Raw genomic sequence first — 24,164 nt, 5'->3', positions numbered from 1 at the left:
ATGTTGTATTGACTCAACTCTGAGCCCATACAGCATTGAGATGAATCCAAAACCATGATGCATTAGCAAGCAAAAGATTATGATGTCACCACAAATGTTATGAAGTCACAATTTCCAAAACATGAAAGCAGAAAAACAGATTTACAGGAACAATACAGGCTAAGTTAGGACTTTTTGCTTTTTTTCTTATTTTTTTTTTCAAGGATAATAATTAAATCTATCCAATTTGCAATCATAATGCTTGTTTTCTATATTTCTGATTGGCATAACATAAATGCTATATAAAATGGAATGAGTACAGGTTTCAAAGTAACTTAACTGACTGAAATAATTCTGTGCATCTGTTTTTCATTTTCAATTTTGTTCATATCAGTAGTGTGCTATTTTCATTCAGTCATACCTCTGGGATTCAACTTTTTGCTTCTATCTTTACAGTCCTGGTATAGTCATTTTATGGTAAAAGGGATGGGGTGGAGGAGAGGAACAAATAATAGGTGAAGCTGCAGCAAATGGCACAAGGATACAGTCCCTTCCTGGAAAGAGGATTTTGTGGCGAACCATTTCTCCCATAATGCATCCCACAGACCATATATCCACTAGAACAGCAGAGACAGGGAAGTGAAGAAGGAGGGAAAAAAAGCAAAGTTAACTATGACATTACACTCCTAAAGGAGGGGAAAAAGAGCAGGTTGATCAGAACAGTACAGTTTGTTTTGTGGTTTTGTTGGGTTTCTTTTTTGTGTCTCACCAAAAGCTAAAATAAATAAATAAGTAAAAGCTGTGTCAGTCAGCTCAACAGTAGTTAGTAACAACAGGGGAAAAAGTTTAAAATCAACATTTTGGGTAAATGTCTAGAGCTAGCAAGTAAAGATCAAGTAATAACTGCACAGACCCATGGTATACACTGAATTTATGGTGAAAAAACAAGTCTTTTTTATTTTTTTTCCTCAGAAAAAATCCAAACCCAGATAATGATAATCTGGAATACATCCTACTGTCAGCCAGGCAGTCTCTAGACTTTGTCCTGCAGCACTGAGTCTCTCTGCAGCAATTCCAAAGGAAACTGCTCACCCAAGTAAAGGCTATATGGATAAGTACCACCCTTAGGGGTTATTTAAAACTATTTCAGTCTAATTACCTATCTAGATGTATCTGTCTGTACCTACATACCAGCTAGGAAGAATCAGAGATTGTGACCTGAGTGGACTCTGCTTTGTACTGTGTAAGTACACAAAATAAATGCTAAAACAAATGCTCCTCAGGACAAGTACCAACAATACTATGAGCATTTCTTATTCCTGATCCTACCCTCTTCAGCTTTTAGATGCAATATGCATAGCTATGTTATCTGCTAAACTTGGGTGGGGTGTTTTGCCCCTTAGGTCTTGCAAGAAAAAAAAGCTGTACAGATACTGTGACACAGTATGCACAGAAAAAAAAATCCCCTGAATTCTGTGTAAAGAGGAAAAAACTGCTTTCAAATGCTTTAAAAGACTATGTTGTTTCTCAGCTTTGAATCCTCATTTTTTTGTCATTTTTGACCTACACAACCAGTTTTCTCCTCTTTTTCTTCCCCCTTTTTATCCTTCAAGAGCAATTCAAAACAAACCAAAGAAACAAACAAACAACTCATTTCTTGGTAAAACAAAATAAAGGTGAAATGTTCCATTTGGGAAAAGGAGGGTACAGGTATAAGGGGCATGGGACAGCAAAAGCATGCCTGAGGCAGTGGCAGAGTTTTCTTCATAGTGACAGTTTTGGGACCTTCTACAGAAGTGCAGCAAACTGGTTATAATTATGCATCTTTAGCCAACCAAGTGCAGAAAGAAAATGAAAGCAGTGAACAGTCCTTATACAGGCAGTGTACATCGTTAGAGGAAAAAAAAAGTAGGGGAGCTTCAGTAATGTGGCAGCATAGGCCAGAGCAGGGAAGCAAAGAACAACTCTTTCTGTTGACTTCCTTGGGAGCTGGATCAGAGCCTCCAGGCAGAACAGCTCCTCTGACAGCTGACCTTCATTTTCAAATAGTTTATTTTCTTTCTCTGTTTACTGGATTTTGTCTTTGTACAAGCAAGACAAGGTCATTCATCTTAAGCCAGATTCATTGACCAGGGAAGTCAAAGGAAGTCTTCATGATAACTTCAATGGGCATCTGATCGGGGCCTTTGAATGTGGCAAACGTTCTTAGAACCTTCCCAGCTGTGTACTTCATCACAAAAGCATGTCTAACTTTTTCTTGGTGCAGTTTTAATCATGTGAAAAGCAAATGCTTTTTCTGTCCTTTCATGGACAATAACATCAACAATGGTAATCATCTACTAAATGTCTGGAGGAACAAAAAAGGCAAAAGAATTAATTTGACAGTAGAAGAAACTCTGGATTTTGACTAAGGAACTATCTAGAGCGTGCTGAGTGTAGTTCAAATTTCTAATGGCACAGCAAAAATTTCATTTAGAAAATACTTTACAGAACATTATTCCTTTTTCAGAAATTATTCTCTATGCTTAGACTCTGCCTAACAAGTCTTTAGTTTTTAGAATTTTATATTAAAATGTATACTTTAAATTCATAAACAATACAAATAATTCATAGAGAGACTTGCTAATTTCAGAAGAGGTCAGGTGATTATGCCTTTGGTAGTTCTTAAGTCATGGAATCAGCTCCCAAAATCCGTTTCACTGCACTTTACAGGACGCAGTTGGCTATTAGCAGAAGTTCTCCCTCAGGTTAGCTAACCTCTTCAACAGAAATTAAATAGGGCACTTCTTAATAAATTCCTGTGTTTGCCATCCAAAAGTCTCCTTGTCAAACACAGCTGCTAGATTTTGATGGCAGAATCTGAGTCATAGTGTATTCCCTCCTTTCCTGGTCTACCTGGCACTCAGATGCAATTCTCAGTCATGTTATAAAATGAGAATCACTTACAAAGCTTTCCCTTCATCCCCTGCAAAATGTGAGTTCTTCCTTACCTGTTTCTCTATAGCAAGCACCCCCACCTGCTTTTCATAATCTTTCCAGGGACCAAGATCTCTCACAGACTATTCAGAGCAAAATTCTATTTACTTCTAGGGAGATTACATACAAATTATATCCATTTTCTTTTAGTTACAGCTTTTTCCTCTTCTCTGCAATTCTACTTGTTATTAAAAAAAGAAAGACTCAAACTGCAAAATTTATACCTAGATCTTGACCACATGAAACCCATCAGTAAAACCTGGGACTTTGGTTAAATCTATCATGAAGAAGGAAATCGTTCCTGAAATTCAGATCTAGCTCTGGATTTGGACAAATTCTGGAAGGGCTAGGATTTGCTATTTCAGCTTGTACCTCTTCTTCTTCCTTTAAACAGCTCAGAGACCCAGACTCAATTTTGGAACACATCACTCATTCAGTAATTCCAGTGGTTCCCACACTCTTTCACAGTCACAAGAGCCAAGGATACTCTGGTCAGAAAGAGCTAACTGTATTTCTTAAGCTCAACCACAACTAAGAAGGAGTTTCTTATTACTCTGCAATCCCACACCGATATATTCACCAGTGTTGCATCCCAAATACATTCTATAGCTGCAGTACACAACAGTGAGAAACTGCTCTAATTCAAGATGTCATTTCTTTACATTTTCTCTTTCTCCTTCAGGTGCCCCTTTCAACTGTAGAAGCAGACCTTGCACTTCAGGTCACACTGTGCTGTGAAATTGCAGCCCTACCGTTCTCCTTGTAGCCCATTCCCAAGATGACCTCTGGTGCTCTGTAGTAACGTGTCACCACATAGGGAGTCATCATGAAGCTAGTGCCTGCAGTCCTGGCCAGTCCAAAATCCAAAATCTTCAATGTGCAGTCAGATTTTACTACAATATTACTTGGTTTTAAATCCTGCAAGAGAAAATGAAAAGACACGTTACTGTCATTTATAAAGCCAGGCACAGCTGTGATACAGGTTGATCCTTTAGGTCACCCTTCAAAAATTCTTTTACTTTTCTGACACAGTTACTATCAGAAATACCTGTAAATACACAGCAAAACCTTGCTACTATTTTCTGTAGCAAACTGTTCTGGAAGTTGTTCTAACTTGGCATACTGTTGAACTTTACCTGGGTAGCTTTACTAGCAGAAGTCTACTGGTGTTAAATTAATTGCATTTAGCAATTAATTAAAGATTAATTAGTTCAAGAAACTAGGATTAATATCAGAGTACTGTTTGGGGTTTGTTTTTTTTTTTAATGTTGTGGGCCTAATAGAAACTTTCCAACTGTACGTGTGGAGATACCTTAATGTTTCATTTGTAATAATTCAACTCATCCTTTCACTATCTGAAAAGCCAAATCTATCATCCCTTGCTAAACACACAACATGCTAAAAAATGAGACCTTTGTGTATTGTAAAGCAACATCCACTTTGTAACCCATTTTATCATCCCTTCTTTTCTAGCTCTCCTAGTGGAAGGGAAACATTTTTGGATTTTTTTTTTTTTAATCTGAAAATCCCAAATTACTAAAAGCACATTTCAATAAAGAAGCTAATTCAGGGTATTTTCTTTCAATCCATTCAGAATTCCCTCCTGCTAACAGTCACAGGAACTGTTCCCCTCTGTTGTCAACAGTCACACACAGAGCTGCTTCTGGCATTTACAACCAGGTTCCACATCCTTACCAGGCACAGCACTCTGATGTGGAGAGGCAAAATGAGAGGATGCATTTAACATAGACTTAGCAGTCTTTTAATTTGCTTTATTACATGTAAATGATGGCAAACGTGAATTTCATATGCCAAGACCTCTGTGGATCCTGACCAAGGAATACTTGGACCAGACTACAACGTCAGACCATAACCACTTTGATGATTTCCAGTGCTTATTATTTTATTATTATTTATTTTTAATAAACACATTAACCTAACATGGAGCTACTGTGCAAAGGGCATAGGCTAAGACTCTTAGGCTTATAGTTATTGTACTGGGAGGCAGGGCTTTGACCCACAACACACAGGAAAGTCAAGTGGTGTTCAAAATCTTCATGATTATTTCACATGCTGCCTTAAGTTTTAAACCAAACTGTCTCTTACCCTGTGAATAATTCCTGCAGAGTGAAGATGCTTGATACCACAGAGCATTTGGTACAGTAGATAAGACATTCGCTCATGGTCTAGCTCCATCTGAATGACCTGGCACAGATTGGCATCCATTAATTCCATTACCAGGTAACTGAATGGAAAAGCAAAGTCACAGGGTTATTATCAGTGTTGAAGAGGAACCACAGCATTATCTCAAATAAGTAACAATGCCTTTCCTAGATTCAAAATTCATTTTATTTGTGATGACTGGGAGCAACACAGCTGGAGACTGGGCCCACTCACAAGGGTACCACGGTGGTGTTTGTATCTCACTGCAGAGACACTACTCCTTTTGCATCCCAGCAAAATTGGTGGATTATTGATCCTTCCTTGCTGCATTTCCCATGACAGAGACTATAACCTACATGGGCAATCAGGCAGCACAGCATGGAAATGCACAGAAAACAAAATAGCCACAAGCACCAAATGACATAACTGCATGGCCTTTGACCATTCCTTTGACCATTGCAAGGAGTGGCTACTAAAGTACATGTAGGAATCTGAGGGAAACAGAGAGGCTAAAATAAGCATCCCCATGCAAAATGCCTCCAAAAATCCTCCTAAGATTGCATGACTTCATGAAATTCTCATTACAACTAATAGGTTACTGCTGATATCAGACTACAGAATGGCATACATTTCCGTCCAATGCATACAGAATATGGGAAAGACAGAAAGATAAAAGGAGAACAACTATATAAAACACAGACTGTTTAAAATTTCATTCACAGTAGGTTTGTACTACGCACAGTAGTGGTTGTGCAATAGTGTAAGGCTCCAACAGAGATGCCAGTTGTCTTCTACACCTGGCATAATTCCCCAGGCAAGTAATTTTACTCCATTGAAAGTCATACCAAAACAGATATGAAAGCCATTATTGTCACTTTTTAAGTGTCAAAAGATGTCTCAGTATGGGAATGCAGAATGTGTGTCTACCCACTAGACTCGCACGATCTTGTCTGGAGGTGCTTATAACCTTTGTGTTTTGCTGAGTTATTACATTTAAGGTACAGTATAATGCCCCTAAAGCTTTAGCTTAATTACTGCCTCTGTTACTTACACATCCTGGAACTCCTCCAGAGATTTCTGTGGTGTGAAGACATTTAATAAACTGATAATCTGAAAAGCAAAGTAAGACAAAAGAATTAAGAGAAGTGATACACATAATCAGCTGAATTAATTTTGAAATGTGTTAAAGGATAAATTGTTTTTCACTACTCAAGTTATATTAACATGTCTCACTTTATGGATCAGTAAAAATTTGGCAACGTTCAAAATAAAACACCACAGATCTCTAAGATTTCTTCAAGGTGCACTTGAAATCGTCTGAAAGAAGCATAACCAGTGACAAACTAAAATACTAAGGGTGAGAAAGTCCTCTGAATTTTGAAGTTACAGGTTCAAAGACCAACTTCAGCTCAATCTAGCATAGCAGTCCTTGTGCTACAGCCAGAAATTTCTTATTTATGAGGAAGTACTAACCTGAGGGGACGAATAATCAAAGACCATCTTATTAAACAGAAGTCCTTCCTTCTCTCTGACATGGCCTGAACTCTATTCAGGTCACATACACACACACACTGGTTGACACAAATTCCACCATGAGAGGTACAATTTTTTAGTAGAAGCACTTCAAAACAGTAGACAAATCCTGTGCAAAGGCATCATACATGCTGCAACTCCTTTTTTACCTTTTTTTTTTGGTTCTCTTTGGGTTTCTGTTTGATTTTAAATGGACTGGGCTGTTGTAAGGCACTGAAGAATGTGTGAAACAGCACAGAGGAAAAATGTGACCTCACAGATCTGAACTTCCCATGCTCTCCTTCTGTGCAGGTAACAGAGGTAGATGATATCAGCACAGCTGTCATGAAGGCAACATCTGAATGTCTCCCTCTCCATCTCCATCACCCATCTAGGTTTTCTAACAAAAGTGGTTCAATATTCTTTCTCTTTACTCCACATATTCTGACTGAATCTTACCTCTGCACAGGTGCCTTTACAATCCTCTTCTTCCTTTCCACTTCTCTGTACAGACAGATGGAAACTCTGACCCAACCAATGTGGTGCTGTTAGCAGCTCTCATGCAGCACGTTTAAAATTATGTATTTGAAATTATTGCCGCTCCTGCTGCCCTCTGCTCTTTCTAGTCCATTAAAAAACTGAAGTGAGAATGCATCATTCTGCTGCCTACAGGGAGAACTCCTCACTTATTGCTGCATTTTCAGATCCCCATTCATTGGTCTGGCTGAGAGTAGCTTCCATCAATCAATAGGGAAGAGACAGGTACATTCCTGATCAACACAGTGGGAATGTAAGGATAAATTAATGCCCAGAAGTGGGGCAGAGGATACTAGAGTGACAAGTCCTGCTGTTTGCCATTTTAGAGCCAGTCCTCTTTCTTTTCATGTGAATTTGGGATAGAGAAAAAGTGTAAAATCTCACCTTAAAATCACATTTTTTCAAGCTCATTTTTGCTTTGCATAAGGAGAAAGAGTCATTGCAGGATCTGAGGCAATCTTTCATTGCAACCTGAAAAATTCACTCCTAATGAAAAGGAATGGGCACACAGATATGGCAGCAGGCCATAGGAGAAATTGAGGAACTGGAGGAAAATGAAATCCCTGGGAGAACCCTTGACAATGCAATGTGGCAATCCCATTATTTCACTACAAAAAACCCAAGTTTCTACAGTCAGGCAGATAGTTCTAACAATAATGGAATAACAGCCCTGAAATAACACTCCTTCTGCAATGTAGGAATATTTTCATTCATTATGTATAATAAATGTTATACAATAGGTAGTGAGTGCAAGAAGCAGGGAAGTCTAGAAGCTGCTTGTGCTGTGTTTTTCAACAAGATCACTGGGATTAGAAGGAACAGCACAATGTGCTGAAGTTTCAGAGTTCCTGGCTCTGCAACATTAGCTTACTCACAAATATATGCTTTTGGTTCTTAGTTTTCTTTGGCAGTTTTGTACAACCTGTACAAAGCATTTATATGAGTTGGTTTCAGATGAAGTCCAGAACAAGGAGTGTGCATGGATATTCCAAGGCAAAAGACACCACTTTTGAGTCACAAATACCAGTGACAAGAGGATGGAACCAAGATTCCAACAACCACTTATGCATTTCTGGATAAGGAGCTGACAAGAACCCATTCTGCTCTCTCCACTTCTACTATCCTAACCCTGCCAGGACATCCACATTTGGCATAGCCTTTAAATAAGCATATGGAACATCCTCACTCTCTCATGTGGATGTATAATACCAGACTGACTGTAGCCCTCAAGCATAATTTACTTTTCATTTCTTCTGTTTTAAAAAGGAACCTAACAAAACAACTTTCTTCCTAACAAACCAATATACACATCACTTCTCCAGCCACCTACTGAAAACTTACATTTTTATGATTCACACACTTCATGAGGACCAGCTCCCTGTAAGCTCGCTTGGCATGAGTTTGGTTCTGAAATGGTCTGCTGAGCTTCTTAATGGCCACGTTTCTGTCAAGGACGGCATCATATGCAGCACTGCAGTAATTACAAACACAGGGGTTATGCATTTTAGAGGGTATCCAGCATTTCTCATGGCATATTCCTGAGTCTCGAGTCTACCATTTCCTTTTTTTTCCACTGAGAAAGATACTGTGATAAAGGGAGAGATTTTGTCGTAAGAAAAAAATAAGACATCAAAAGGAGATGTAGCACCTCATTTGCAGAAGACAGCACACACCACTACTTCTGAACTCCAGCTCCATAGGAAATAAACACTTATTTTTAAGGGATGGGAGAAAAAAATTAAGTAACTTCAAAATAAAAATACTACAAAAACTGTATGTGACAAAAAGTTATTTCATAAAGTAACTCTCTGTGCATTGGTGCAGTGGAGAGGCTTTTGCTTTTTCTGTCATGATTAAGGACACTTTCACCGAGAGGCTCAATGAACAATTGCCCAATTATCTAGAGTCAAGTTATTTAATCATTCTCTGAGACCATATAATCCAATTCTAATAACATATCTAGAAACAGAACCATTTCACAGTTCTTTTTTACCATTTCCTGATAATGAAAAAAAATGTTACATATACACAGTTAGAAATTTTGAAAACATGAAAAAATACAGGCTGTGGTTTACAAACTGGGCTTTTAAAGCTGGGGTTCCTAAAATTCTCCTTAAATTTCTAAATGTTTTGTGCAACCTCCAGTTATAAAAATAATCATTACTTCCTATGCATTGAACCACTTATTTTGGTGGTTTGAATCTGACTACATAAATTTTGACTTCTAAATTCCACAAAGCACAATAAGAATTAGAAACATTCCAAATGCACAGTGTCCTAAGACCCTCTTCCTGATTTTTTCCTTTTACCAAGAACAAAACAAGACATAACACAAGTTTTCTGCTAATCCATGAAAAGCAACAGTGTATTTCCCAAGAGATAAATTAACCAAACCACTAGTTGTCCTAAAAATGGCTTTTTAAAGCATCAAAGTAAATATTCAAAATGCTGTAATTCTTTTTCATATTAACTCTTGCTTATTGTAGACATTCACTGACAGAGTCTTACTGACCAAGTACAGAGCAGAAAGCATGCAAGCATCAGAAGCTTAGTCACAAAGCCAACCAAAATGTACAAGTGTTCAAAATAAGTAAAAAAAAGTGTAGGCAATGTATGTCTTGGGAACCACACAAGAGAAGATGAATCAGAAATATTTCATTTACACCACTTTGCATAAATAACCCACCAAATACATCCCACAAACAAGAATAATTGTTTGCTAAAAGTGATGAAGAGTTTTGCAAAGATTACTTTTAGGATTCATTTAGGAAGACTCTTGATAGCAGGGCAAGGGAAGTGATCCTTCTGCACTGCTTATTGCTACTAAGGCCACATTTGGAATGCTGAGTCCAGCTCCAGGCTCCCTAGTATGAGAAAATTACAGACACATTGGAGGATTTACACTGAGGAGCCATGAAGATGATTAGGGACTGCAACATCTGTGTCATGCAAGGAGTAGCTGAGCAAGCTGGAATTTTTTAGCCTGGAGAAGCTTAAAGTGAATGTTATCACTGTTCCTAAGTATCTGCTGGGAGTGGCAAAGAAGATAGAGCCAGACTCTTCAAGTGGTCCTGAGCAACCTGCTGTAGTTGACTCTGCTTTGAACAGGTGAGTTAGACCAGGGGCTCTCCAACACCATCCACTCTGTCATTTGGTAACAATTCTTTATTCTCCTATTCCTTAATAAGGCATGTAACTTTTATGACCCAGCTAATATCATGCTAGGCACATGCATAAACAAAGTTAAACCAGTGCACTCACTAGTTATGCACTCACTAGTTAAACCACATAAGAAGCAGCCTAAGCAATAAGGCTATCAAAGATCCAGCCTGACTTGACTTCCCTCTCTCTATGGAATTTCACTCAACCAACCCTTGTGTTAGAAGGAACATGATGTGTGATTTACACCCTAACAGTACATAGCAAAAAGCAAATCTCCTGTCAGAATCTCATTCTGATTTAGTTTGGCCATAACATGGCATCACATAAAGGCCACAACTTAAACACCCCTGAATTCCATTAAGGAAGTAATGAACAAATATAATGCAAAGCCAAAGGATTTGAAAAACATGATCTTTGAACAGTTAAATATTTTGTCTCTATTGTTCATGGATATATATTGCAAACACCTTTGAGCAGACAAATCTCTCAGCTAATCCATATTACTTGATCACCAAACTCCTTTTAAGATGAAAAGCCTGTGAGACTCATCCGAGCTGTGTAAGAGTATTTTGAATAGTTTTAAGAATCTTTTCTCATATTTTAATCTCATTAGTTACATCATAAAATTACTGAGTTCGAATGTTAGAAAACACTGAAAGTTTGTCTGGGCAAATATTTTCTTCAGTTTCTGACCACCGCTTTTCTGAAATTTCTCTCTCTGTCAAATCAGAAAACCAAAGGCTTCTTAAGCCTTTGGTTTTTCTGATCGATTCCCAGTCCTTTACATACCATGAAGGAACTAAAGCAATCCTTTGTAGAGGGATATTTACTTTGGGACACAAGGATCTTGACTGCAGTTCTATCATTGTCTTCTACCAAATGGAAGGTGTTCAACCACCTGACGAAGTCAATATGCAAATTCATTGCACTGGGTAAATTAATAGCCCTGATGTTTTTTTTTTTCCTATTCACCGGAGAGACGCTTTCATTTACAGGCAGCCAACTATGCATTTTTCTACGATAAAATACAAATACCACAACCAGGTGCTCTCTCTGACGCTTGCTACACAAAATCCTTACCTTGGAACACCAAGGTTAGCATTGATGATAAGCCTTCTTAAGACAAACTTCAATCACTGGCAGAACAGGTGATTCAAGGGAGCAGGAATAAGAGGGAGAGAGTAATGAATGTCTGAGAACTGTGACGAAAAGGCTGAGTGTGAAAGTCAATCTCAAGGTCCCAAATAACAAGCTGGACTTGCATGTAAAAGCCTGCACTTGTTTCTCTTGCTTGACTATGAATTTATTTTTTAATTTATGTCGTTTTCTGTTTTTATAACAAGGAGTTTAAATCACTCCTGGTCTTGTAATAAAATGATATCTTTACTGCAATATGAGCTCAAAAAATCCTCAAAGTTTACTTCCATGTCTCTGGCAGCTGTACAGACAGAAAATGCAGTAAATAAATTCATTCCCTATAAATTCTGTTTACAGTTAGTTTGACAAGGTAATTATTAGTGTTAAAAAATGCCTTTTAAAACTGTAAATAATTTGAAACAAACCTATTTAGCAGAGATAAAAATTTTATCCAGATGTGAATATACATTCATGACTATCAAGAGATATATATAATTACAGCTATTTAACAAGACTCTTTGCTGACTCCAGCAGGAAAAAAAATGAACCTCCTAGTCAAATTTACACAAACCTAGGTCATCGTTTACCACCAATATTCTACATGAGTTCAGACTGTAATGATCAATGAGCAGTGCTCTGTTGTCATACACTTGAGGGACCAGGCATTCCTTTTTATACCTATGTCAAAAAGTAAAGAAAAACATTCTAGTTTCATGTCCAAGCTTTTATTTCAATAGGCACTTACCAAGTAAATACTTAAAATTATTCCTTCCATACAGGAATAACTCTTTTCATGAACAGTGAAACTTAACATTTATCAATTTCATTATATTCTACCCCAGAATAGACTGTCAAACCCACAGAAAAGTGTATTTTTTTTAAATTGACTCTTAGAGATGGGATCTTATACAATTTTTGATAGTCTTTACTTTCAAGATTCTTTGGATGGGGCACACACATCCTTTTCAAGGTGCTTACCCTATTTTAAGCCACTACTTCATTAAAGTACTATCATTAGCTCTCAGATGACAGAACAGAAGCCTAAAACAGGAAGGGAAGCTCCCAGCCTCCAGTCTTCCAGGGCAGGTTGTGAAATGGAGACTCTGGACAACCTCAGCAAACAGCTTTTTATATTAAGGAAGTCTATTCACAGAACGTTGTAGAAATCTAAGGGACACTAAACATTCCCCTTACCTATTCCTACATATACATATTGTGACAAATACAGCAGTAAAATCTTTCTGAAAAGCTACGTAATATTAAACCTACTTTTTAAAGTGACAAAGTTCAGTCATCTTTGCCTTCCTCCAGAAAGACTCCATTTCTGTTTATTACAAGTCACTGCTATTTATATCTGCATTACTTGATCCTTCTAAGTAAGGTAGTTTTGCCACTGACATTTGCATTTTGCCTCATTTCCTTCATCCCAGCACAGCAAGTAGGAAAAGAGTTGAAACTGATCTTGTTAAACAAAGCAGTGAGCTGTGCACTTGAAATATCCTGGTTATTTAGTGCTGAGATCTCCGTCAGTGGAGGGAATTGGTAACCTTGAAAATCACATTTAACAAGAATGCTAATGATAGCTCATCCTCAACAATCACCACCAACACGTGGAGCGGGACACACTCTATATTCATGCCCAGATACACATCTAAGTGTATATACACATAGAGATAAAAAGAAAAGCAGAGATGGATGTGTATATAAATCTTTTTCACAGTAATTTCTCTGCCTTTGAAGCCATTGGTTTCAGATAACTATCACTACTGCATTTTCTGAAGTCATTTTTAGGAACAACAAAAGCCAAATCTTTTTCCTATATTGAGCGAAATTTCTGTAAATGTGGTTTATGAAAGTTTAACCATAAAATATTCTAAGTACTTTATGTTCTCTCTACTTAAGGTCCCCTTTCAAGCAAGTTACTCAAAAAAAAAGAGTGAAAAAATTATTTTGCTTTAAGCAAACTTTTGTAAGTGTATTCTGGTAGGTGTTTTTTGATGGGTTTCGTTAGTTTGCATTTTATGTTGACCTCCCTTATCAGTCCAAATTTTAGAATGAAATTAGACTTTCTCATTCTTAACTTTTTTTTAATCCTTCAACATGTAACTTCTGAGTTTCTAAAGGCAGACATTCATATAAACAATGCATATTCCTCTCTTCAATGACTTTTATATAGAAAAAAAAATATTTTTTGAGTGAAAACTTCACTACAGGAAATATCCTTAAATATAGTGAATGTTTTCCATGAAAATGGTATAAAACAAAAGAATTCCATACATGCACCAGCGTGCAGAGAGTTTGCCCCAAGCAGTACAAGTCAAAGGACAGCACAAAAACAAGACCCTTTCAATGTCCTTATTAGTTTTGGAATCAAGCCTGTGTGCTGAAACTCCAAAAAATAACAAGTATAACCCCACTGAAGAGTTGCAGACCTGTTGTCAGGAATGGCAACTCTACATTCTGGATCAGGTCTATTTCTCCTCAAAATGCAGAGAAATGGAGCAGGCTCTGAGACAATATTCAGAGCTGAGGCTTAAGGAGACCTATACAGCTTCCTAATGGGTGACTGCTGCACTTCTCTTGTTTCCATACGTGGTTCCAGCTATTTGTTTTGTGTTTCTGTCAGCTCACAGCTTCTTGCAATCAGCTGGGAACAGCTGGATTAGAAAATGCAATCAAGCTGTCTCCCCAACTGCAACACAAGTCATCCTTTTTTTTTTTTCTTCTACCATCACCATGGATGTTTCACAGAATAAATAGATCAGTCAGCAAGACCTTCCATTAGCTTCCTCATCACTGCAGAGATTACTGATTGGGCTCAAAACATTCCTTCCAGCACTGAAGGGGGGAGCAGAGACTGCACGTGGTGAAGGGCACGGAGGAGTCCCACACAGGTGTCCTAAGACAGCAAACACCTTGCCAGAAAAGTGCTCCAGCTGGTGTCCTTTGAAGCCCCTTCTCATGCCAAGAGGACATGAAACCTAAGCAGCAAATCCAAAAAGAAAGATCAAACTAAGCTATCACCTCAGTGTGTTTTAAATGGAAGGAGGTCTCCACTTTGGGATTTTTGGGAAATTTTTGCCAAAGAAAGGCAACTCATTGCCTATTATTCAACGCGTGATCTCTTATCTCGTGTTGGAATGAAGTAACATGAGAGAGGACAGAAGTGCCTGAATTGTTTGGGATTATCATCTCAGTCCTTGAATGAACATTCAGCATTGCTGTCAAGGTCAATGGTGAATTCTGCAGCACTTAAACTTCAAAGACACACCATTAAAACTGGAGGATTTTAAGACAAAAGTTCAAAATGTGTGGCTCTATTTTTATATTTCAGCATGTTATCAGGAAAGACAGCTTTCTTTTAAAAGAAATCTCTTTGGGAATCAGGCCCACTGTTCACTCTGGACACACTTTCATGTGTTTAATGAACTGGTAGCAGGCAAAATCCAGTTAAAAAAAGAGAAGACATGTCATGCTCTCTCTGCTTGCACAATACTATTTATTTAGTGTACTTTACTAGAAAATGCTTGTTCTCAAATGCTGTATATAAGACTTATGGTTCTACCACTGAAATAAATCAATCTGAAAATGGAGCTTATTTTCTAATTCTTATAATGGATTTCAAATTCAGGTGTTAAATATTTTAAAATAGAGAAAAGCATTTTGATTTAAAAATGCCCACGTCTCAGGTATCATCTCATTATAGTGCCATTGAAATTATTACTATAGCTTTGTAATACAGGTTTATTAACTTCACTACATCCTTGTTTTATTTCCCACTTTGCAAAATACTCCTTTGCAAAGCTCCTTAAAGGCCCTGATTAAATGAAAATACATTTCTGTTGTGCTACATTTTGTCAGAAATTATGCCAAAGCTCTCTGGTGACCCGTACATTGAACAAGAAAAGGTGATATAAAGACCTCTACATACATTTCTGTCTGAAAACGTACGGAAATTAAAAAAAGGAGTAAGAACTGCTCACATGACCACTCATAACTGTGGTTATTGAAATGGGAGTCCAACAGACAAGCCCTTGCCACAGCTAGAAGAAACTACTTCGACAGGAATATTTCACCAGTCAGATCTGTGACACAATATGCCTACATATTTATGCTCTTAAAGAACTTGTTCAGATATGCACATGCACTCATAGAATCGTAGAATGGTTTGGGTTGGAAGGGATCTTAAAGATCATCCAGTTCTCACCCCCTTCCATCTAACATCTTCCACTAGACCAGGTTCACAGCCCCATCCAACCTGGTGGTCTGAAGGAAGTTGCTTGAGCCATAAGACAATATAAAAGAAGTATCATGGATAAAAAAGGCTGGAACACTTATTTTTAGTGATCATATTTACAGTAAAAGTTAGTTGAGTTACCTTTCTAATTACATGAGCTGGTGATGCCCTAACAAGAACCATTCTGGAATCCAGAAGTTCTGTACAGTGATGCAAGATAAAAACTCTTCCCATAGCATTCTCACTCACAAAGACACTGCAGGGATAGAGTAGGAAAGGCAATGTGGAAACAGCTGTACAGTTCACACATCGCCTGGCTCACCACTCGTAATGGGTGTCATTTTAGTTTGCCTGGAGATTAAAATATTCATGAGGATGCTGAATATGAAGTATGTTGACATACTTCTCATCTATATATGCTCTAATTCTTCATACTTGGCTCTCAAAGCAACTCTGCCGTATAATACTTTTCTGAATAGAACTGTAAAACCAGTACTTCCTGCTTCTGCATGTCTCTTGTCACTAACTCACTGTACAGTCTGCTAGCTGACAGTAGCTTTTGTTAACTGCCAGCTGAGGAAATTCAACCTGGTCAGTGAAAGGAGCCAAGTTTTTTACTCATTCTGCTTTAGAAGGGTTCTAGACCAATATGCCTTCCCTTACATGTGACACACATAAGAGATGACTATCTCATGGTTTCCAAAGTATGCTACACTACTCACTCTTTGTGTGCTCAAGAACTTACTGAAGACAGAGTAAGGTAAAAAAACTGAAAAATGGATCAGAGCTGGAGGTGCCTCTCAATATTCAGTGACAGAAAATACATGGGTAAAAGAAATTTAAGCTTGATTTGTAGTTACACCATACTGAGTAGATGTTTGCTCAACATCTGGAGAATAGATATAAAACACTGAATCTGGCAAAGATATTCTCACATTCGGTGCTCTCAACTGTCAGCAGGGTACATAAGTTTTGAACAAATTTTCAAGTCTGTGAAACAGCAAAACCAGATAAAGTCCAGTTTCCTCATTTAACAGCAATTTACGAGACCAGGGAAATAGTGACTCCAGATCAGAGTCCGTGCACCTGGCAGAATTTGAGTACCTAGCACATTCAAACTGTCAGTCACATGATAAATCTGCTAATTTTGGATCTACAAACTGGAATAGAAACCAGCTACTATCTCCCATAACTACCTCAAAACCATAATTTAAAAGACTTGCTCGCTTGCCTGACAAACAGAACAAAAGCTGTCACTTTGGTGAATAAGAAACACTATTTCACAACCTTTTTTCTTCATTTCTGAACTGATTAAAAGTCAAAATTCAACCAAGGAATAAAAGCGTATTGTCAGCGAGCCTTCACCTACAATGTGATAATCACGAAAGGGGAAAAAAAGCAAAAAAGTTAACCCTAAAAGGCTACTCAGATTCTGGTTTCCAAAACTAACCAAACTAACCCTGCTATCTGTGCAAGGCCATTCTAAGCAGACAGAAACAGAAGATCAGAGAGGCCAAAACATCACTTGGTGCAGTTGTGGGAGGGAAGAAAGTCAGTGCTGCCACATATGTCACTTTTACCCTCCCAGCCAAAGGGAGTCCATACCTTGCCCCTGTGCTGACAGTAACTCACCTGACCAAGGTTGCTCTAACTCACTGACCACTCTTGTCCAGCTGGGCCTTTTGGGAGGGGCTGGAGTGAGCGGCACTGGGTGTGTTTTAGTGAGGGTCGTGGTGACAGCTGAGGGGGGGACAGGACGGTGTGTGCCAAATTAGGGACTCGTGATTGGGTGTAGGTGCCCGTGGTGCCCATCTATGTGTCGTGGGTGCTTAGTGGTGTAGCTGTGGGTGGTGGTGTGTTGGCTGTCAGAGAAGAGCAGCACTGTCAACTTTTGGGGCGCCTACGGGGCCATACCACCCTGAGAACACCTGATCCCATCTGATCTCGGAAGCTAAGCTGGGTCAGGCCCAGTTAGTACTCGGATGGGAGACCATCTGGGAATTCTGGGAGCTAAAGGCTTTTGCCCTGTGGGGAAGCATCCCTTCTTTTGTTGTCGGGGCATTTTGGGAGGGGCAGGAGCAAGCAGCACTGTGTGTGCCTACGATCTCTCATTCTGAGGGACATCTCTGACACAGCTAAGATGCCAGCAGGTAAAACTGGTGGTTTGTAAGGACACCTGCTACATAATAACACATAATATCCCTATTCGACACAAATAAGATTAAAAATTCCTTGGGTTTTTGTGTTGCCTTATTATACCAGAAATTTCAAGATGTAGATGTGTAGACATAATCTTAAAATATAATATTTGTTGGAATCGGAAATTCTACCCCCTCCTGTGCCTAATGGTGAATTAGTGACCCCAGAGAGCTACAAAGCTTATTTCCTATTTGTAAATGGACACCAATCAATTTTGGATGAAAATGTGTAAGACCATGAATCCAGAAAAGAATAAAAGAAAAAAAATCAAAAAAACCCCCGAAAACCAAACACCTCCATGTCCTGTTTGCTACTTGCAAAGGGACTCCTGTCTCTCAGTCTTCCTCCTTTCTGCTTCCCTTTGTAACTGTCTCTTTTTTTACCCACTCTTGCCCATTCTGGTGAGTTTTCCCACTCATGTCATGCCAGACATTGTTCACAAACTTCACCCAGACTTCACACAGAATCTCTTGCTTCATATTGTCTATTCTGCACAACTATTTTTTTGGCTGTCACTGTTTTTTAGGAGACAAGGGACAATATTTTGCTGTCTGTAGAGCACTCTAGAAATCTGTAGACTATACTAATATCAGAGATTAAATATCAACAATATATACTGACAAAGAAAATCAAATTATCTGAGCTGCTATACTTCCAGGCTGGCTCTGTTGTTTCTATTTCTGGTTCCATTGCTTTCTTGTTTTGATACTTGCCCTTTTATTTAGATGTTCTCTCCTATAGCCCTACCTCCCTGATTCCTTATGGTCACAGCCATTCTCCTGTCACAGGAGAAATCCCGTGTTCCTATGAGGGAACAGAAGTGTTTTGTGCACTTGTTCTCATGTTAAACACATGGTAACCAGTGATGATGATGCAACAGTGTTCAGTTCAGTGGTGACAGGATTTCAGGTGAATGATGTAAAAGGATAAACCTGAAGTCAGTTAAGGAATGGCTGCAATGCACTGACAGTATCTAAATCTAATCCTGGTTTCTTCCTTGAATTGAAATTTGTTTGTGACTGAATTCCAGGCAGACAATCTGACACAATAGGAGAAGCAAGTAGACTCTTGAAAAAAATCTGTCCAATCTGCACTGTAGTAGTGACATGGTACAAATGTGAGAAAAGAGAGATCTGTCAGTGACCAAAAGGAAGTTTTTGACAGGGTAGGAGCAAATAGATACCTGACATCTGTAAAGAGAGTTATAAAACACTACCGCCTGATAGCAGAAAGTGTAAATTAAGTTGAGTTTCTAATCAGCCAACACAGAAAGAGCTTAAGTTACACAAACATCAGTTACTTCTCTGCAGACACAGATTTTACAAACAGCTGATACATTTTTTCGTGCCTGTAAGAGGATGATAGATGCTTATCCAGTCACGGCTATGAACAAACCTGCTCTATGCCCAAAAGCTGCACCGACCCAACCGAAAATCCTGGCTGTCAGTGCCTTTGCGGTGCTGAATTTGTGACCAAGCAAAGAGAGTATTGCTGTCAGGGTTCACAAAACAGATTGTGCAGAGATAGTGTCTACACAAACTCATTGACTTTTTTTCCCATAAACTTGCAGAATATAAGTATGGAAAAATTTTGCTTGCTTAACTGTTGTAGCCACGGAAATAAACAGTTCTTTAAGGAGAAAGGAAGGAAAAAAAAGACATAGTCAGAAATATAGGCAGTCTGAGTATTTTAGAGACAGAGTCTGACATCTTTGTTAGGAGAGAATAGTGTGGCATGTTTTATTACATATAATTTCTGATTACCATTACAGTTTGGATTTTAGATTTCAGGGTACTATCAAAGGGAAATGAAACATGATAAGACAAACGTGAAATACTTGGTGACTTCCTGCCTATCAGGAACCTCTGCAGTTAGGTAGAAAAAGGACATTACCAAAAAAAAAATTGAGAAATATTTTTTGTAAAGCAATTCCATGTCAGACCTTAAAAAAAAAAAGATACAATAATAGTTTTTGCTCAAACACTAGATCTCAGGTTCCTCTCTCATATAAAAATGGGTCTTGATCCTGCCTCAGTCATCTCCTTGCTACTGGATATATACCTTTTCTTCTGCTTTTTTCCCACTTCTATTAAAGATAGTAGAAGTAGTAGATAGCAGAAGTTGTAGGAATCAAAGCAAACAAGGGCTACAATCTGCTTATTCTTTAAGACAGTCCACTTATTGCATTTTTCAGACGTTATATATAGTTTGTCATATGGCAACAGTTCTCTATAACCCTAAAATTGGTTTCTTATATATCCAAGCTCAGTTCTTCACTGAGTCATTCGCAAGAGCACTAGAAGACATTATCTCTTCGTCTTACTTCATATCCAAGCAAACTGTCTCTGAATATGTGTTAACATGCAATTTTTAATAATATAACCTTAAGAAACAAAAATCTTTCCAACTTAAATAAGCACCTTCACTCCATATTCTGGAGCTCAAATCCAGAGAGATACTCAGACTTTGCTGTACCCGCTGGGAGTCTCTCAGCACCTTAAAATTCATATGCTGGTAATCCAAGATTCCAAATACAATAGGAGAATTTCTATCTTTCTGAAGAATCAAGGCATAGGCATATTAGAACCACAAAGCAGAACATTCTATTCCAGATGTACATCTGATGATGATCAGTGGATAACCAGATACATACAATTAAGTTTTTGGCACTTCAGAGCAGACACACTAGAAAATCCAAAGAATAGTACAATGAGAACACAAACTGGGAGTTGGGGAAAAATCCTGCAATGTACAAATGAACAAGTGAGGTTTGAAGCTTGCTGTGAGTTCAACTTATAGTATTTCAACATTTAAGAACTACCCAAAATGAAAAAAAAAAATCTGGCAATAGTTTAAATCACTCGTTCTGAGAAGAAAAAAAATTAAAAATCACCATGTGTTGCCACAGTATGAGATGATATCAGCACTGGGAAACATCAGAGAATTTGTTTAAATTGACATGCTTATTTCATTAACAGTACAGCAGTAGTTCATAGTACAAACTGACAGTTATTTCCTACATTACTCTCCTAGAACATACTTGTAAAACTCTCTAAAGGTTGTCTTCAAAAACCTCCTCAGGAGTAGGATGTCAAAGCACATCAGCAAAGCACACAACAGCACGAGAAAGACAATACTAGTTGAACTAATGGATACAATTGGAAGAATCTTTAATAGAATAGGATAAATCTGCAGTGCCAGCCAACAGGACCTTAAGGACAAGGTGCAAGATGCAACTGTGTAACTGGAATGGAAGTAACCAAACTCACCACATACTATCAGTTCTGACAGGAACTGCACTCCTTAAGATTCAACCACCAAATTACAGTTAAAAAAGCAAAGGACAACCTACAGTATCCTTAGGCAACATAGCAAGCTATTTGTTGACTTGCAGGCTCTACCTATTACAGGGAACACAAAAAGGCTCTGCTATCTTCTTCACGTTCAGGCTCAAAAATATAATCAAACCACTAATTCAAGGGAAAAAACCCACAATGCATTGCCCAATTTACTACTTCAGGAATATATATACAGTCTCCTCGATATCCGTAGATGAGGTGTCTTTCTAAATTTATAACACATTCGCTGAGAAGCGACAAGTACTCTTCGAAACTATCATAAAACCATAATTCCTGCTCCCATACACCCCACTCAAACATTACTCACACAAAAAGTTCCCGCATAAACTAGAGACAGCACGAAGCACTTCTGTCGTGGTTTGGACCTTGTTTTCCCCCAGAGGCTAAGAGAAGTGGTAGACCCCAAGGGCTGGAAACCCCTAGAAGTTTTGAAGTTCTGCCCAATGGGCGCTCCTGCAGAAATGTAAACATATCACAACCAGACCGGAAGAGAAGAGTTGTAGTTTTTGGTTGTAGGAGAGGTGGCCATGTTGTGAGCCACGAGGAAGGGGCTCTGTGCCCCTTGGGGCCTCTGGCCCCCTCCCAGCCCCAGCTGGGGGGCTGCAGGGACCTGGAACAGCATAAAGCTGGGCTAGGTGCCTGTAGTTATGCCGGGAGAATGTTTTCTCCATGGGCACAAAACAGCAGCTGGGACTGACCAGAGAAACGGTGGCAGAGAGCCAGGAGATAAGACCTGAACTGAAGGAGCAACAGAAACATGCAGCACCGCAGAGAAGACTCCTGGAAGACAGAGCCAGGAGAAAGAGAGCCAGCAGCTGAGAGACAGAGTTTGGGGTAAGACTGTACCAGAGCCCCCCAAAACTCCCTTGGAGACCCTCTTGGAGAAGAGGGACATGGACTCCTATTTTAGAGGAGCCTTGGAGTACAGCAGCACCGGAGAGAGAGAGGAGCTGAGAAGCTCAAGAGACGTCCCGGAGCTGGACCGGGACAGCCAGATGGAATGTAGGGGGAGTTGACCTTGGTTCTTCCCCCCCCTTGCACTGCTGCCACGGTGGCAGCCTGAGAGGCAGAGCACAGAGGCCCTGCAAGCAAGGAGCTGAGTCTCCTGAAGATACCAGACCTTCACGAAGACCCCCCTGTGTCTTCGTGATATGACGTGGTGATACGACCTTGTCTGGGGTTACGAAGCCCACGGAAGACCCCTCGGTTGAGGCGATGGGGCCGAGGGAATTTGATATCTCCCTCGTTGAGTGCTGGCAGAAAGCCAGCTATCAGCTGCTGCATGTGGAGAAGACAGACAGACTGCTGCCTCAGAAGATGCTGCTGCTTAAGGACTGGAAGGGATCTGTCCTTCTTTCCCTCCTGGACTTTTATTTGGAGGGGAGAGGAGACCTGATCCACTGTAAATACTATATGTCATGGTAGAGATAGTTATAATCGTGTGTATAATGTGACATAGTATTTATTTGTACAGTCATTGTAATATATTCCCTTTCCCCCACTTTGAGTCTGGTGTGTTTTGTCTGGAAAAGCCCATCTCACATTAGGTTGAGATGTGGGAGGGGGGATGGAACTAGGGAATTGGATTTGGGGACTATCTCAAACCATGACAACTTCCCAGCTAACACTCCCCTGGGTCTAGCTGACACATCATTAGACCACATTTCAATATTACGCAGCATAAAAGCCTGTCTACTCTTAAGAAAAGAGCAAGATAAACATCCAGGATTTCAGCTGAAATGCATCATCAGACCCATTTGTTTGATGTTCACCCAGACAACTTTGTTTTCAAAGCTAACACTTTCTCCTAATACTGCACACAGGTAGAGGCACCAATGTGGTCATAAACCAGGCCAAATGTCTTCATAAGCTACTTCTAAGATTTTAATTACTTGTATCCTCAAGCCTGTAAGTGATGTCTTCCCTATCTGCCATAAAAACTTGGACTTCACCCTTGCTTCTATCATAAATTCAAAAATTATCAGAGCCCCTTCAAACTGCTTTTGAAATATTTCTGTACAACATCATTTTTCTAGACATCACAGACTATCAAAAACATCACAGGCAACATAAAAAATGATAGCTTGCAAACCACAGCAGAAAACCTACAAATCAATTACCTTGCTTCCAGGCAAAAAGCATTCATTTAAAACACAAAGAAACACCCACTCCAACATCAGCATATTTCTGATGATTTTACAGAACATGAGAACTCCTCTCCATCCATTGTCATCTAAACCATCCACAAATGCAGGCTGAAAGTGATCTGTCTCTCTCAGTCCCCCTTGCAAAATAAAGTAGTTGCCAACTCCCTTCTGACACTGCAGAGGGGTATCACCTACCTCTTCAATCAGTGGTTTAATTGGCATGTATCTCATTAAACTCAGAAAACAGTTTTTCATTTCTATCACAGCGTGGTTAAAAGCTTGCACAGTTTTTAAAACTACAGCTTGGTCTAATAAACTACAAGCTCTGTTTCAGCTATGCCCCATTGTCATCACGCCTGTAACAACATGATAATCATATGCAAACACAGCCTATATAGTCTTTCTCACTGATGTCAGTGTGATGTACAGTAAGCAAGCAGCCTACACTCATATTAAGAGTAGTTTTTGTAGGGCAAAGAGGAACTTCCCTGCTCAAGAGATTCCAAGCAGCTATTTATATCTTTCTTTCAGCTGGCAAAAATAATTTTGTGAACATAGTTAACACAAAACTCATTGAAAGCTCCCAAAGACTCATTTCCATAGACATCAAATGTTCTATGTCTCTATAGCCAATACCATTTTCTCACTGAGTTTATAATTATTTCACATGGGCACAATGACAATTATAACAATCACACCATGTGGTTTTCTCTTTTTCACGTAATTTAGTAAATTAACATCTCCCAGAGACCTTAA

The 24,164-nt window shown here is 38.9% G+C and overlaps 1 protein-coding gene and 1 pseudogene across 8 annotated transcripts in view; one reads left to right on the top strand and one right to left on the bottom strand.

The window, feature by feature from the left end:
- MAPK10 (mitogen-activated protein kinase 10) overlaps positions 1-24,164 on the bottom strand; it is a 157,720-nt gene that overhangs the window by 49,807 nt on the left and 83,749 nt on the right. For 7 of the 8 annotated variants that reach the window (XM_064651670.1, XM_064651675.1, XM_064651677.1 and 4 more), the window contains 5 exons: positions 8,509-8,638; positions 6,170-6,228; positions 5,062-5,200; positions 3,708-3,873; positions 525-596 (listed from right to left, as the gene is read on the bottom strand). In XM_064651670.1, coding sequence (XP_064507740.1) covers positions 525-596; positions 3,708-3,873; positions 5,062-5,200; positions 6,170-6,228; positions 8,509-8,638 — 566 coding nt within the window. The remainder of the gene's footprint in view (positions 1-524; positions 597-3,707; positions 3,874-5,061; positions 5,201-6,169; positions 6,229-8,508; positions 8,639-24,164) is intronic. The other variant, XM_064651669.1, reaches the window with a different exon arrangement.
- Positions 17,602-17,722, top strand: LOC135413903 (5S ribosomal RNA; annotated as a pseudogene).

The sequence above is a fragment of the Pseudopipra pipra genome, chromosome 4 (genome assembly GCF_036250125.1).
Source record: "Pseudopipra pipra isolate bDixPip1 chromosome 4, bDixPip1.hap1, whole genome shotgun sequence".
NCBI lineage: Eukaryota > Metazoa > Chordata > Aves > Passeriformes > Pipridae > Pseudopipra > Pseudopipra pipra.
Note: the sequence above shows the minus strand (reverse complement) of the source record. Positions and strands in the feature narration are given on the sequence as shown.